Source organism: Podarcis liolepis (genome assembly GCF_965112155.1).
Source record: "Podarcis liolepis genome assembly, chromosome: 7".
Taxonomy (NCBI): Eukaryota; Metazoa; Chordata; class Lepidosauria; order Squamata; family Lacertidae; genus Podarcis; species Podarcis liolepis.
In genome coordinates this window covers 78,440,954-78,457,653 of record NC_139561.1, presented here as the reverse complement: position 1 = coordinate 78,457,653, position 16,700 = coordinate 78,440,954, and the positions used below count along the sequence as shown (strand labels likewise).

The 16,700-nt window shown below is 46.5% G+C and overlaps 1 protein-coding gene across 8 annotated transcripts in view; it reads left to right on the top strand.

Annotated features, from left to right (window-relative positions):
* Positions 1-2,245: 2,245 nt before the first annotated feature.
* PHLDB3 (pleckstrin homology like domain family B member 3) overlaps positions 2,246-16,700 on the top strand; it is a 37,139-nt gene continuing 22,684 nt past the window's right edge. For 2 of the 8 annotated variants that reach the window (XM_083515517.1, XM_083515515.1), the window contains exons 1-2: positions 2,589-2,872; positions 14,227-14,498. In XM_083515517.1, coding sequence (XP_083371643.1) covers positions 14,250-14,498 — 249 coding nt within the window. In that variant the 5' untranslated portion in view covers positions 2,589-2,872; positions 14,227-14,249. Of the gene's footprint in view, positions 2,453-2,581; positions 2,873-14,226; positions 14,499-16,700 lie in introns of those variants that run through there. The other 6 variants (XM_083515512.1, XM_083515514.1, XM_083515516.1 and 3 more) reach the window with 6 other exon arrangements.

Here is a 16,700-nt window from a genome sequence, read left to right as displayed (position 1 = left end):
TATATGCCACCTTTCCTCCAAGGAGCTCAAGGTGATGAACAAAGCTCTTTCTCCCCTCCTGCTATATCCTTGCAACAGCCCAATGAGGAAGGTTAGGCTGAGACATTGTGACTGGCTCAAGGTCACACTCTAACCACTACACCACACTGCCTCTCCAAAACGTTTGCTTGCTTGTTTATTACATTTGCATCCCTGCCTTTCCTCCATGGAGCTCAAGACAGCAGACTGGGTTCCGGTGCTATTTTTCTAGAAAAAGGGATGCCAGAATTCACTACGAACACTTTCTTTGTTCTCTTAGAATGGCAATAGCACCTACCTGAGAGGTGCCGGAACCGAGTTCCGGCGAGTTCTAGCTGAAAAAGAGACCTGCTTTTATCCTCCCCACAACCCTGTGAAGTAGGTTAAGCTGAGAGACAAAAGTGCCCGGGCCATAGTCACCCAGTGAGTTTCATGTCTGAGCTGGAATTTGAACCCTGGTCTCCCAGGTCCTAGTCCAACACTCAGTCTGCTACACTACGCTGGTTATGAGTTGTTGTGTATTTTAAGGACTGTGCTAGCGTCACACCAAAGCAGCCTTTCATGGGTGTAAATGATCAGTAAGACATAACGACTGAAAACGTGTCTCTGAGCACAGACAGAGTGCCTTTCCCAGGTGCATCACTGTACAAAACTGCCAGCAGCAATCTGAAGGGGAGGGACAGGTGAGTAAATGAGAGGGTGTTGCTTTCAAACCACCTTCTGCCCTGGCATAACTGGCATCTGTCTCATTAGGAAATTAACCACTGTGGAGCGAAGGGAACGGCAAGACTGAGAGGTACTTCAAAGGTTTTGAACTTATGAAGCTGCCATAGCGTCAGGCAGACTGTTGGTCTCTGCCTCTAGCAGACAGCTGGGAACTCTCCAACCCAGCCAACCCAGTGCCCTCCAGAGTTTTGTTGGACTACAACTCCCGTTACCCCTGATTATTGACCATCCTGGCTGGGGCTGATGGGAATTGGGAGTCTATCAACGTCCAGAGTGCATTACATCATCTGTCCCTGCAATCTAACCCTCAACTCTATGAAGTAATGATCTTTAAACTGGAAATGTCAGGGATTGAATTTGGGAGACCTGGGCATACAAAAGACTCGCACTGCCACTGAACTACAGTCTCTTCCTGCAAAAACAAAACAAACCCGCTTAACCTGTTGAACGTCTTCCTGCCAAGCAGTTTATTAACGGACAACTGCTGCTAAATCTTTGTGCTGGAAATCCTGGAGATAAACCTGCGAGGCTTGGACATACCAATGACATGTTCCACCTGCACTGCAAGAGAAGCTTCGCCTGCCAAACAAGTTATAGAATCAGAATGTGAGAAGCAGGGCAGAGAGGATCTTCCAGGGTGGGAGGCTGTGGTAAGAGGAGGGAAGTGCCCAGATGTGAGCTGGGATGGCCTGCCTCCCTTTGTGTGGATGAAGAGTAAAGATACAATCTTCATAGAGGGTTTTGTATTTTACTTTTCTTCTTGTTCTTCTTTTTCTTCATTTTCTTTTCCATGCTCTTTCTTTCCAATTCTTACTCTCTGTTTTGCTTTTATTGTATTCTGAAACTTTTAATTAAAAACCGATCATATATAAAAAAGAAAACAACCAAGAAATAAAAGGGTTTTGGCACAGCTTGGAAGGAACAAAAGAATGGTAGATTTTATTAAAAGTCCCGCTGCTGTTAATAATAATAGTCAGGGGTTGTTGTTGTTTTTAGCAGAACTCGGGGAACTGAGTTCCCTTGCCTTTTAAAATTTTAATAATAATTATCTTTTGTCTGTTGAGGCTGGAACCCAATGCCTGAACCAAAAATCCACCTCTATCTGTTATCAATAAAGTTGCGCCATTTCTAATCCAGATCATTGTCTGCTTGAGTTTATTAATCACATCTTACATGTAGCCACAATGGGGGGGTGCCCCCCCCACAACAAACAAACAAACAAACAAGCAAGCAAACTAACTACCGTAATTTCTGGTGAGTTCCCCCACCATTTCTCCCAGAAAAAAACACCCCACTGACATTAGTAATAATAAAAGGGGCAGCTGCTCTCAGCTGGGAAAGCTTCAAACTTCTGCACTCGTGGGATTTTCCTGGTTTCACTATCTCAAAGCTGGTTTCCTGCAGGCCGGGTGCCCTCCCCCCCCCAACCGCCCCGTTTCTTTCGGCCTCTGATGTCACAGCTTTTGTTTTTCCAAAGCAAAAGCCAAAGCCAGCGAGCAGGGTTGTAAAACTTGTTTGAACACCAGGAAGGCAGGAGCGCGAACCGCTTGCAGGCTCGACATTGCAAGCGGAAAGTCAGCAGAAGAAGCCGTTCCGGCAGCTCAGCGCACGAGGGGTCTTGCGCGCCCGCGCGCGCCTTGGAGCCGGAGGGGGTCCTCTCTGTCCAATAGCCCGAGAGCACCGGGGGAAAGGCTCCCCGTCAATCCAGGTGAGTGACAGACAGCTAGCTGTTAGAGTTACGCAAGGAGCCAGGGTGGTGCAGAGAGGAAGCCAGGAGCTGGGTGACATAGGCAAGGGAACAATCCAGGATGGGGGCGGAGCAAGGGAGGGACACTCAGGGAACCAGGAAGGACATTATGACAACCTGCGAGAGACACCCATCATCATCATCATCGCCACCATCATTTTTCCCTATCTGGGATCACAAGGGACAGCATCTGCTTGGACTGGAGGCGCCCTCAAATTTGGGAGTTTGTTTTTCACTTATCTGTGGTCTCCTCTCCTGGGATCGGCTGAAGACCCAGGCGCCGGGGTCACCCCCTGCCCTCCACCCCAAGAAAGTGAAGGTTTTGCTTTGGGACAGCTCCCCCCCTCCCTACACCCCCGGAGTGACAAGGCCCAGAGGAAAGTGAGTGTCAAGAAGTGTTGACCTTGGATTAGTGGGGAAGGTTGTGGCTCCCCCCCCCCCCGGGGGAGGAATAGGGAGCAAATGTGCTTATTATTGTCGTTTTTCTGGGTTTGTTTTCTCTCCAAATGGGGGACATTTTTCCTGCTCCCCTGCAGTCAAGTTTAAATTTGGGGAGAGGGGCAGGAAACGGCAAGCAATAGGGGGCTTACCCCCCCCCCCAATGTTTGGAATCTTATCAAATAAAGGCTAAAATGACTTTCAGGACAGACTGAAAGAATCTGAAATGGTGGGAAGCTGGTGGAAGGCAACTTTTTTCTTTCTTTTTGAACTGTGATAAAACTTTCCATTGGTGCACGGATTGTTTGTGAGATTTGCAAACACCATGGGGGGGGGGAATTCCATATAGGAATTGGTGTGTGTGTGTGCAGAGGTTAAGCGTGTCAGTTCTATGGTACGCAAGAAGGGTCTCAAAATATGGGTTGTGGAAAGGGATTGTTTTAAGAAGCAAGTGGGAGTGCTTTTCTTGGAAGCGTTAGGACCTGGTGTGTGTTTGTATCACTTGGGTGGTGTGGAAAGGGGTTAATTTTGGAGGGGTTGAAGATCAAGAGCGTGCCAGGTACAGGGAAAAGGTCACCGGTGTTGCGCCATAAGGAAGTGGGGTTGGACGTGAACCAGAATAGGATCTTTCCTGCTTGTCTGGTGCAGTGTACACACTATACCATGGGTAGGCAAACTAAGGCTGGATCCGGCCCAATCGCCTTCTAAATCTGGCCTGCAGATGGTCCGGGAATCAGCGTGTTTTTATATGAGTAGAATGTGTGCTTTTATTTAAAATGCATCTCTGGGTTATTTGTGGGGCATAGGGATTCGTTCATTTCCCTCCCCCAAAATATAGTCTAGCCCCCCACAAGGTCTGAGGGACAGTGGACCGCCCCCCTGCTGAAAAAGTTTGCTGACCCCTGCACTGCTTGCACCACTTCCTGCACTTGGCAGAGAGTCCTGGGAGCTGTAGTGTACTCTCCCCAGTGCTATAATTCCCAGCACCCACAACAAACTACAGTTTCCAGGATTCTTTAATGGGGTGGGGGGATGTACTTTAAATGCGCAGCAAAAATCAGGTCAGTGCAGCCAAACCCTTATGTTGTACTCCACTGTTAGTTTATGGCAGGCGTGGGCAGCCCATGCCCAAATGTTATATGGCCCTCGGTCTGATTTTGGAAGCTTCTTTGCAAGTGGTCAGCTCACACCTCTGACAAGTGCAATCTGGCCTCCCCTTGGATATTCACTGGATGTGGAGGGGCGAGAGAGAAGGGGTGGCAAAAGGGGTACCCTTGCCCACCACTGGCTTTGGCCCTGTCCACAGTTGACATGCAGCCCCCTACAAGGGGAGTGCACAGCCTCCAACATTTTTCCGATGAAAATAGGGACTTCCTATTCAACAACAACAACAACTTTATTATTTTATACCCTGCTCATCAGCCACTCTGGGCGGCTTCCAACATATATAAAAACATAATAAAATATTAAACATCGGAAAACCTCCCTATAGCAGGGCTGCCTTCAGCTGTCTTCTAAAGGTTGTATAGTTAGTTATCTCCTGGACTTGGGAGGGTCTCATAACTCCATACCCTCCAGCTTTTCTCTGATGAAAACAGGGATATTCTAAGGAAAAGCGGGACATTCCAGAATCAAACATAAACCAGGATGGCTTCTGTAAATCCGGGAATGTCCCTGTAAAATAGGGATGCTTGGAGGGTCTCGGAATGCGGTCATCGGCTCTGACCCACCTCTGCAACATGGCACTGAATGCCAATTGCTAGAAATGGCAAGTGGGAGAAAGCAATGTCCCATTTTCCCCAGGAGTGGGGGGCCTTGCAATGGCAAAAGCACATGGCGCACAATTAAACATGGAAATTGCTCTGATGGCCTGAAAGAAGATTAGATGGATTCATGGAAGAGAAGGCTTATCAGTGGCTGCTAGCCACGATGACGGTGCAATGCCTCCACAACCGAAGGCAGTCGTGCTTCTCAATGCTAGCTGCTGGAAACCACAAGAGGGGAGAGATGCTGTTGTGCTCAAGTCCTGCTTAAGGGTTTGGTACAGGCATCTGAGTAGCCGCTGTGAGAAGAGGAATAGATAGAGGGGCCATTGGCCACCCAAGCCAGGGCTATTCTTATGTTCTTAATCAGCTAGGATCTCCCTAGCTGGACCTACAAAAGAACGTAAGAAGAGTTTGCTGGATCAGGTCAGTGGCCCATTTAGTCCAGCAACCTATTTTCACAGTCACCAGCCAGATGCCAGTGAGAACACCACAGACAGGTCCCTTTTAGTTCCACACTTCCATGCGTTGCAGGCAAGTTTCTCTCTTACACAGCAGGAAATCCTTTCTGACGCTTGATGTGCCGTGACACACAGATAGATGAATGCACCGCTGGTAAACTGGGATGTGTTAAAAAAAGGAAAATCCAGACGGCTGTGTTAGTTGATATGCAAATGCATGCAGATTTAATGAGTGAGGACCCCATTCAACTAGACGCATGATTAATTGACCAAGCTGTCTTCTGTCGAGCAACAGCCAAAGCAAAAGCAAGCACACGTAACACTCGTTCTCTGTGGGTTTGGCAGAATAAACTGGGAAGTTGGATGGTGGGTTTTCCTTCTTCCAAGGGCTAAGGGAGTCCAAGGGGTGCCATTTAAGACTCCAGGAGAAGGCAATGAGCCAAATTCCAGTGAGATTTAAAGGCCCCTTTTGGGTTATGTTTATTTATTTAGAGTATTATTATTATTATTATTATTATTATTATTATTATTATTATTATTATTATTATTTTATTTTAAACCTGCTCTTCAGTTTTAAAAGCCTTCCAGAATAGGTTGCATGTGACTGCTTAAAATAACATGGTGCCTGCTCACAAGCTTGCCATATGAAAGATAAGAGACGAAAGGAAAATGGGCTGGAGAGGGAAGGGGGCGAAGCAGTTTTTATTGCAGTTATGACGAAGAGTGTGTGTTTCTGTGTGTTTTAAGAGTATTTGTTAGGATTTCTTTCTTTTTTTATTTGAACCCTTCTAGATTTTGAGATATTCACCTACAGCAGTGTTTCCCAAACTCGGGTCTCCAGCTGTTTTTGGACTATAACTCCCATCATCCCTAGTTAGCAAGATCAGTGGTCAGGGATGATGGGAATTGTAGTCCAAAAACAGCTGGAGACCCAAGTTTGGGAAACGCTGACCTAGAGGGTCTGGCTCTAGGCTTCTTCTTTGTCAGATATGAGGCAGAAACCTAGCAGGATAAGGGCTCTGTTTGCTATGGACCCCTTTTCTCTTCTTAAAGAGTCTGCAAAGCAATTTCCTTATGGACTATGAACAAACAAATCTTTAAAAATTATTATGACTCCTCTGGGTTTGGAGAGCTTAGCACAAGCTCTTTCGCAACAGAACACTTAGAATTGCCAGATTTCCAACTGAGCCCTGCTTCTGTGCCTTCTTCAGCAGTTTACAGCACCATCCTGACAGTATTCCTTATTTATTGATGTGTAATTTTTGCTGTCCCGACAGACGCCTCATTACTTTTATTTTCTCTGTACTGTCCGTACGCAAGTCATTTGCTGCTTCAGACAGCCTAGAGGCAGTAAGGCGGCAATTGTTTGTAAACTCAGAAGTAAGACCAACTGAATTACTCCCAGGTAACTGGGGTTAGAATTGCAGCCTTAATTTGCAGGCATTAGCAGGCGATAATGCTAAATCTTCATCCTGTGAAAGCCTTGCCTTCTTTCTGCAATTCAACCTGCCACTCAAGGCTCAGGAGCAAGATAATCTGGTTTTCCCCCTCCTGTTTAGTTGCCAACCCACCTTATCTGAGGCTGCGCACAACACTGCACATTTAAAGCACATTCCCCCTCCGCCAAGAAGCCTGGGAACTGTAGCTCCACCTCAAAGAACTATAATTCCCAGCACCCTTGACAAACTTCATTTCACAGGTTACTTTGATGGGAAAATGTGCCTTAAATGCAATTTGAACTTATGGTGTGCACATAGCCTGCATTGCCAACCGTTCTTTGTTTTCATTTTGGTGTCTGTGCTTTTGTAAATGGGTTTACAGTATGTATGATGCTGCTACCTTTCTAAGCTGCCTTGAGGGCCCTTTGTTTGGAAAAGCGAGGTGAAGAAAAGGATAAATCAATATCCCATGAGAATAATTATACTCAAGCCATCGGCACAGATTAAACATTCACCTACAAACACCGCCTCCCCTTGTTTCTTAAGCAGAGGGATTTATACCTTTGCCACGCATGCAAACAACACGAGGCCAGTTTTAATCCTTCATAACAAAATGCTCTGTCAGCATGTAGATCGAATCAGAGTTGGCCAAAGATGCTTCTGAGCCATAGTCACATGCAAAGGATACTGTTGCAGCTTTAGAGTTCTGGTATCTTGTCACTGAGGAAAGAGAGGGAGGAGAAAGATGAGCTAAGAAGGAGCATGTGGAGGAACACACGTGAAAAACTGTACAAGTGTGTCTAGTTCAGCTGACATACAAGTTCCTATTCAGCTCAGGACCAGGTTGCTTGAAAGACTGCCTTATACACCCTGCAAATTGGAAATTGCAAGGCCGCTCCACAGTGACTCAGAGCAGGGCTTTTACTGTGGCTGCCCCTGTTCTGTGGTACAGTGGGACCTCGGTTTTCAAACGTCTTGGCTGTCAAACATTTTAGAAGCCAAACGTCAAAATCCCGGAATTGAATGCTTCCTTTTTTGAACATGCTTTGGAAGTTGAACGGCTTCCAAGGCACGTTTCTCAATTTTTTTTCAATTGAATTTGCCAACAGTCCTTTGATTCTTGGTTTTCAAACGTTTCGGAAGTCGAAAGTTCTTCTGGAATGGATTATGTTCAAAAACCAATGTTCCCCTGTACAGCGTTCCTGCTGAGATAACAACAGGTGGCTGCTATCTGCACTTTCCAGAAACTATTAAAAACAGTTTTGCTAAGACAGGCTTTCTCAACTGGATAAATGGGTCCTTACCATGATTGCCCATTTGTTAGGGCTGTAGTCTTGTTTTAAATGTATTTAATAGAATCGTAGAATTGAAGGAATCCCGACAGTCATCCAGCCCAAACCCTTACAACGCACGAATCTCAATTAAACCAGTGTTTCTAACTACTTTTAATTGTCTCGTATGTAAATCATATTGAGACGGTGGTTTAGAAAACTTTAAATAAATTATTATTATTATTAATAGCAATAACTATTTATGTATCAAGGTGAACAGATTGTAATGTGTGAACACCCTGCAAGGGTTTCTGGCACCCAGGGATTGTATCCAATTAAGCAGAGCTGCTAAAAAATTACTGGAGCTAAATTGGCCATGCCCATTGATTCCAATGGGTCTTCTCTGAGTATGACTAATGTTGGACGCAACTCCAGGCTTCTGCCCCATTTTCATGTAGTTTCTGCCGAGTCCAGTCTCCTTCCTCTCTGTTTGATTCCACTTCTTCCTTCTGGAAAAACAGGACTTAATAAGGCAGGCCCCACCTAATTGTGGGTGAGGCACTGAGCGAGATTGCTGACAGAAGAACTTACATAAAACAATTTACCTTTCTTACCATATAAAAGAAGCCGTGGAGGAGGCATGTTTGGGAAGGGTTAGCAGCTTGCTACATATGTATGGACTAGTCTGCTAAGACTGTGCCCTCCGCCAGCTCTCACCCACCTGGCTCTGCCTGTCTGCCTCCTCCGCCTTTATCTCAGTTTTGCCCAGCTAAAATCCCCATGCTATTTTTCTAGAAAAAGAGGTGCCGGAGCTCAGCATGAACTTTCCCCTTGTTCTCCTAGAATGGCAGTACAGTGGACCTCTGGTTGCAGGTGGGATCCGTTCCAGACCTCCATTCAGATCCCAAGGTTTCCGCAACCGGAGGGATCGCTTCTGTGCATGCGTGCAGGGCGAAACCTGGAAAAATACTTTTGGGTTTGCCGTATACATATCCCGAAGGATACTTAACCGGAGGTGACCATAAGTAGAGGTACCACTGTAGTGCCCACCTGAGAGGTGCCAGAGCTGAGATCTAGTGAGCTCCAGATGAAATCCCGTTTTCAGAATATAATATTAAAATCCACATCACACACTTTAAAATGCCTGAGCAAAGCTGTGGTGCCCTTTTAATATCAACTCAGGCAGAGTATATTGGAAACAGGCTGCAGGCTTCTTCATTGCATATCTTTAGGTACCAGGCAAAAACATTTCTCTTCAAGCAGGCATTCTTTTTTAATGAGTTTGTGAGAGGCGGGGATTATTGGATTTTTGTTTTATTATGTATTATGTATCTTGTGTTCTCATGTTGTATTTCCATGCAGTGAACCACCGTGTGATTTTCAGATGAATACAAATAATGATAATAATAATAATAATAATAATAATAATAATAATAATAATAATAATACAGACAGCATAATCATTAACTCTGCAGCAGGTTTTTGGGGTGAGGGGGTGGGGTGTAACGGCTGCAGGATTATTCCCAATTTCCCAAACTCCAGCTCAAATCCCGCTTTCAGGCCCTCTCTGACCAAATGCAAGCAGAAAGACGTGTCATTCCAAAGGCTGGGAAGAGACCTGTAGCTGTTAAGGGCCATGGAACTTGTTTGCTGTGTGGTCACAGGATATGCAGCTGGCATTGCAACAAACTTCCTGAAAAATAGGAGAAGTTTCCCTCAGGTAGCGTAGCAAGGGAGCCTCGTCCATTAGGACAAATGGAGCTCTTCCTCACCAGTCTCATTCTGCCTCATCCACCTGCCTTCTTATTTACAACCAGTCCAAGGGGTGGCTTTGTCTTTCAGCTTCTTCCTCCTTAACCTCAGTGTTGCTTTTGCAGAACTCAGCAGGCAGGAGAGCTGGGGTCAATCTACAGTTAGTTGGCTCTGCTTATTATTGGTCCTGTCTCCATCTGCTGTTGACCTCCTTGCCTTCCCCACTGCCAGTCTCCTGGGGGACTGAACCTAGGATTTTCTGCATGTAAAGGAGATGTTCTTCCACAGTGCCCTTCTTCATTTGTGAGCTGGAGCGATGAGAAACGAAGCGTCTCTGAAGGCACGCTCTGGCTGTCGGCAAGCCCTTGTGCTGCCTCAGCAGACCTCCTGGCTGTGTTCAGTTCCTTTTCATTGGCATCTTACCCGCTTCTGTGGAAAAACCTGACCTTGCTGTTATTTTGGTCCGATGTGAAAGCGTCTCTTAGCGAAGACGGAAACAAGCCGGGAGGGAGAACTAGGAGAGATAAGCGGGCTGCTGAAGTGGTGGGTCTCTGCCTCCGCATTCCTACTTGAGGTAGCGGCAGCTCCCAGCTTGGAAGGCTTTCAAAGGGGACCGGACAAATTCATGGAGGAGAAAGCTATTGGATGACTACAAGCCACAATGGAAATGCTCTCCACCTCCACTGAATGTGGCACTGGGCATTTGAAGGAGGATGCAGCTGTGCTGGGGGGCTTCTTGTGGGCATCTGGTTGGCTGTTGTGAGAACAGGATTCTGGACTAGATGGGTCTGCGGCCTGATCCAGCAGCCCGACTCTTCAGGTATCCCGAAAACTTGGCACTCCAGATGTTTTGGGACTACAGCTCCCATCATCCCTAGCTAGCAGGCCCAGTGGTCAGGGATGATGGGAATTGTAGTCCCAAAACATCTGGAGGGCCGAGTTTGGGGACGCCTGTCTTAAATTCTCTCACCAGACATTTAAAGCAAACTTGATGTTGCTATTAGGTCATCAGTTGCATACCCGCCAACATTTCTCTGATGAAAATATGGACGTCCTATTCAATCATCATCATCACCACCACCGCTTTTTTCTGAGGGGACGCATACCCCTAAGCATTTTGTGAATCTAAGTTTGGCCTCATTGAGGGACGGTATTTGAATATGAGTAGGAAAATGAGAGTACCCCTAAACATTTTTAAAGAAAAAAAGCACTAATAATAATAATACCCCGCCTATCTGACTGGGTTGCCCTAGCCACTCTGGGTGTCTTCCAACATATATAAAACCATAATAAAACATTAAACATTTAAAAAACTTCCCTAAATAGGGCTACCTTCAGGTGTCTTCTAAAGGTTGTATCATTACTTATCTCCTTAGCTTAAGGGTCTCATAACTCCATACCCTCTGATGAAAATAGGGACATCCTAAGTGAAAGTGGGACATTCCGGGATCAAATCAGAAACCAGGATGGCTTTTATAAATACAGGACTGTCCCTGGAAAATAGGGACACTTGGAGGGTCTACAGTTATCTAAGAGGTTCATACCTTCCCCCCCTCCCCCGACCCCACATATCTTGCAGAGGAAACATCTTTATTATTCTCACACCAATGAAGACTTGGCCAACCAGAGTTCCTCCTCTGCTATTACACAGGAAGCTGCTTCAGACTAGGCCAGACTGTCTGGCCCAGTGCTGCCTACTCTGACTGGCAGCAGCAGCTCCCGAAAGGTGTGAGGCTGTGACACTTTCCCAGCCACTCTTTTCAACGAAAGCGGCTGCTCATGTGTCACCAAAAAATCGGAAAGGCGTCACCAAAGAAGATGCCGAAAGAGGATGCAGATTTGCATGGAATGTGCGCATGCTGATGTTTATGTATGGATGCAAATCTAGAAATATTTAATAAACTCTAATGAACAGAAACAATTTCATTTTCTGCCTCAGGCAATGAAATATCTTAAGCCAGTCCTGTCGCCGATGTGGTGTGTAATGTCCTGCCCTGCGTACGTGAGCACAATATGCCAGTCAGGGATAGGGTGTCCCATGTCTGGGGTGCAAATGTGGCCCTGCAGGACTCTCTCTATGGCCTCCACAGCTCAATCTAGGCCACACCTCCTTTCCTCAAACCACATCCCTCAGTGACCCTGCTTCCAGAAAGTGGTGATGGGGGATGAGTGTTCAGACCCCTGGGCTCTCACTTGTGGGGTGCTTCAGGGTTCCGTACTCTCCCCCATGCTTTTTAATATCTATATGAAGCTGCTGGGAGAGATCATCAGGGGATTTGGGCTGGGTGTTCATCAGTATGCGAATGATACCCATTTCTACGTCTCTTTCAAATCAGAACCAGTGAAGGCGGTGAAGGTCCTGTGTGAGTGTCTGGAGGCGGTTGGAGGATGGATGGCGGCTAACAGATTGAGGCTGAATCCTGACAAGACAGAAGTACTGCTTTGGGGGGACAGGAGATGGGCAGGTGTGGAGGACTCTCTGTTCTTGAATGGGGTAACTGTGCCCTTGAAGGACCAGGTGTGCAGCCTGGGAGTCATTTTGGACTCACAGCTGTCCATGGAGGCGCAGGTTAATTCTGTGTCCAGGGCAGCTGTCTACCAGCTCCACTTGGTATGCAGGCTGAGACACTACCTGCCCACGGACTGTCTCACCAGAGTGGTGCATGCTCTAGTTATCTCCCGCTTAGACTACTGTAATGTGCTCTACATGGGGCCACCTTTGAAGGTGACCCGGAAACTGCAATTAATCCAGAATGCAGCAGGTAGACTGGTGACTGGGAGTGGCTGCCGGGACCACATAACACCGGTCCTGAGAGATCTGTATTGGCTCCCAGTACGTTTCTGAGCACAATTCAAAGTGTTGGTGCTGACCTGTAAAGCCCTAAACAGCCTCAGTCCTGTATACCTGAAGGAGTGTCTCCACCCCCATCATTCAGCCTGGACACTGAGATCCAGCTCCAAGGGCCTTCTGCCGGTTCTCTCATTGCGAGAAGTGAGGTTACAGGGAACCAGACAGAGGGTCTTCTCAGTAGTGGCGCCCACACTGTGGAATGCCCTCCTATCATATGTCAAGGAAATAAGCAGCTATCCTATTTTTAAAAGACATCTGAATTAAAAGACATCTGTTTAGGGAAGTTTTTAATATTTAATGCTGTGTTGTTTTTAACACTCGATTGAGACCTGCCCAGAGTGGCAGGTCAGCCAGATGGGCAGGGTATAAATAATAAATTATTTTTCTTATTATAACATGTCTGTTAGGAACCACTAACTCCAGCTGTTGCCCCTGTGCAAGGGCAAGGGTCAGGGCCCCTCAATATTCCACAGCCTGCCAGGCCCCACTCGGCTTTCCCACAGCTGTGTTGGGCCCTGCCAGGCCTACCTGCAGCCAGCGGAAGGCTGCACTGGCCTGCACTGTGTCTCAAGATGCCAAGGGGACCAGTGGGCATGGCACGAGGTCACACCGGCTTGCACAGCATCTCCTGATGCTGCAGGGACTGGCACAGTTTAGCGGAAGGTGGCACTGGTCTACCCAGCATTTGGAGATGCATGGGACGTCACAGGTAACATGTGGCATCACATGTGCATGCTGGGCCCCTTAGGGGCAATTTGGCATTGGTGCATGCAAGGTAACATGGTGCCTAGCCCTGCCACTAGATTATCTCAGGCAAAGGAAAGGCGACAGCAGGCTGAGAAGCAGTTGGGATTCCCTTGGCCTTTGGTGCAATGGGAATTTCCTTTCCTTTCCGCTTCCAGGCTCCTGGTAAGCTTTTCTACTTCTTTCCCCTAAAAAGAATGAATTGCAGGTAGTCCATTATGGGATGCTGACTTTGACATATGAAGTCCCCAAGGGCTTGGGCCCAACTTATGGTAATGAGTTGCAATAAACAGGGCTGGCCTTCTACCTTTGCGTAAGACAGGGAGGGGGAAAATACTTAGCATTCATGGGGTGTGTTTCAGAAGTTCAGGGCATTACACCTGTTTTTATCTATTCATGACTTAAAATATTTGTACCACACCTTTGGGGTCAAGAATGTACTAAATGACAGATAATGCTTTAAACAAAATACAGAAAAGAATGAACAAAGCAAGCTAAAACCACACTGCAACCAAAGGCACCCCCTTAGTGTTGCCGAATCCGCTTTGGGCTTGGGGAAAAACTCAGGACAGATTTACAGGGTACCTGGAGGGGAACACCGCCCCCACCGTGCAGTAGAAATCGTTCTGCTCATGCAAAGCACATCTTAGCTCTACATTAAATGCAGCCCTTGGTGACACCAATCCTTTGGCAGTTATATATCAAGCAAAAACCACCTCTGTGGTCTTTCTGGCACCTGTTGAAGATCATTTCAAGCGGAGATCTTTATCCCTGTCTGTATCTGTGTTGGATTTGAAATTGTTTTCATGCATGAAAGCGTTTCGAGTTGTTCTTTTTATATACATGGAACTGTTTCTCCGTTGCTTTTCGCATTCGGGATTATTTTTAGCATGGCTCTTTCCTGCTACGAAACCGCGGGAAACGATTCCCAAACAGAATCACAAGTCAGTAAAGAAATAGATGACGCTGGTGACTAAATAACAAGGGGTCTTTGTTATTATCGTTTATCCTCGCAGCGGATATCATGCCTTGTTGAGCGATGGTGCTCCAGAACTCGGATGCCATGGGGGTGCTGAGGCAAGCGGAGCTGCGCCCCTTTTCAACCAAATCGGAGAAGGATCGCCTGGAGGATATGCCCAAGTGCCAGTCACCAGACAAGGAGGGGTCCCCAGCTCAGTGTAGCATAGAAGATGCCCTTTCTTTGGAAGGCGGCTCCAGTCCAGGCGGAAACTCCAGTGACGGGATGGAGGAGGATGAAGCCAGCAGCACAGAGAGTGCCCAGAATGGGGTGAGTGGCAGCAAATGTCTAGGGTCTCGTTTCTCATCTGAGGCTTAATTGGCTTTTGAGCCTTTTCCTTCATCAAGTGGAGAAGGGTGTTTTTAACAGAAATGACAGGAGTAAATATGCATATGTTTTTGCTAGGGGCTGCCTCCTCTGCTCGCCAGCCCCATATGCTTTGCAAGCGGAAGGTCCCAGGTTCAATCCCTGATATCCCCAGGCAGGGCTGGGATGTGCCCTGCCCAAAACCTTGGACAGCTGCTGCCAGTCATTGTTGACAATACTGAGCTATAGACGGACCAATGGTCCTCCTTGGGACAAGGCAGCTCCCAAGGTTTTTCTTTTAATCAAACAATGGGTAGAGAAGTGCAATCATCTCTAGGCGGTGCACAAGAAATGCATTACAGAAAAGGGAGTTAAAACCACACAATCAGATACTCTGGTTTCTCTTCAGATCGTACAAATATTTTGCCTTTTGCTAAAATGACACAATCAGACTTCAGCTAATGGGGGGAGGAGTCTTCAGTAGACACTGGAAGATCAACAGGGATGAGGCCTGCTAACCCCAACTAGAAGGGAGTTGGGCCCACAATATTAACTGCACAGCTCCCAATGAATACAAACCATGCATCCAAGCCATAGGGGCCACAAACAGTGACCCAGAAGACTCAGTGTTTGGGCAGAGATTGGGGCTGCCAGTGCAAATTTTTGAGCATTAGAGTTATATAGTTTGGGAGCTCAATGGTAGAGCATCAGCTTTGCATGGCTACTGTGAGGACAGAATGCTGGACTTGGTGGGCCCTTGGCCAGATCCAGCAGGACTCTTGTAAGTTCTTATGTGGCAGCTAACCACAAGCCCTTTTGCCACTGGTGCCTAAAACCATTAACCTGGGCGTTGCTATAGAGAGGGAAGTGAGCAGGTTTTTCCTCCTCCCTCTATGAAGCTCATCTGTGTGGAGAATGGTCAACACCTCCTCTTAGTTTCCTACTATAGTCGTACCTTGGTTCTCGAACGGAATCCGTTCCGGAAGTCTGTTCAAATTCCAAAAACGTTTGAAAACCAAGGAACTTTCTGCACTCAGTCGGAAGTCACGGAAACCGCATTGGATGTTTGGCTTCTAAAAAACGTTTGCAAACTGGAACACTCACGTTTGGGTTTGCGGCGTTTGGGAACCAAAACATTCGAGTCTCAAGGTGTTCGAGAACCAAGGTATGGCTGTATGTAGTCACTGGAAGGATTCCCAAGACAGAAGTTTTGGTTTTCAGGTACGCTTAGGTCTTCATAGCTCTTAGTTAAGTACCAATTGGACAAAGGGGTAAAGGATGGGAGCAGGGCTGGGAGGAAGAGTTCAGAAAGAACAAAATCTCTCCTCTCCCGAAGGGACTAGTGTTAATCTCTTGCCTTCCAAGCTGACATTTTCAGTTTCAGTTTTGCAACCCTGGTAGGGAAACTCAGCCACACCTTTTAGCACAGTTATTGGGACACACCGTAGCTCAGTGCTGGAGCACCTCATTTGAACAAAGATAGTCACTGTTTTGATTTGCACCTCGTACCTCCAGTGAAAAGGAAGTCCATGGTTAGACGCAGCAGCAGTGCTTTGAATACCAGTTGCTGGGAAACACAGGAAGGGAAAGATGCTCTTGTGCTCAGATCCTGGTTGCAGGCTTCCCAACTTCTTCTTAAGTTCTTTATTTATTTCATATTCTTTACTGAAAAATAAAAAAGTACAAACTTACAAGTGCTCAAAGAAAAAGAAAACACAAAAACAAGAAACAAGAAATAGTACCCATGTAGGAAACAAAACAGAACAACAACAACAAAAGATATTGTGTACATTACAAAAAAAGGGGGGGGGTTGTTATTGTAGTTAACCAGACCTTCATCTAATATGGCATTTATAACAAATATAATTAAATTTGTCCATGGCAAATCTGTGTTTGTACACAACTTGCTCATGTGCAGCAAGTTTGTACATATCTTCAATCCAATCATTAAAGGGAGATGCATTTTCATAGAATCATATAATCATAGAGTTGGAAGAGAGCACAAGGGCCATCGAGTCCAACCCCCTGCCAAGCTGGAAACACCATCAGAGCACTCCTGACATATGGTTGTCAAGCCTCTGCTTAAAGACCTCCAAAGAAGGAGACTCCACCACACTCCTTGGCAGCAAATTCCACTGTCGAACAGCTCTTACTGTCAGGAAGTTC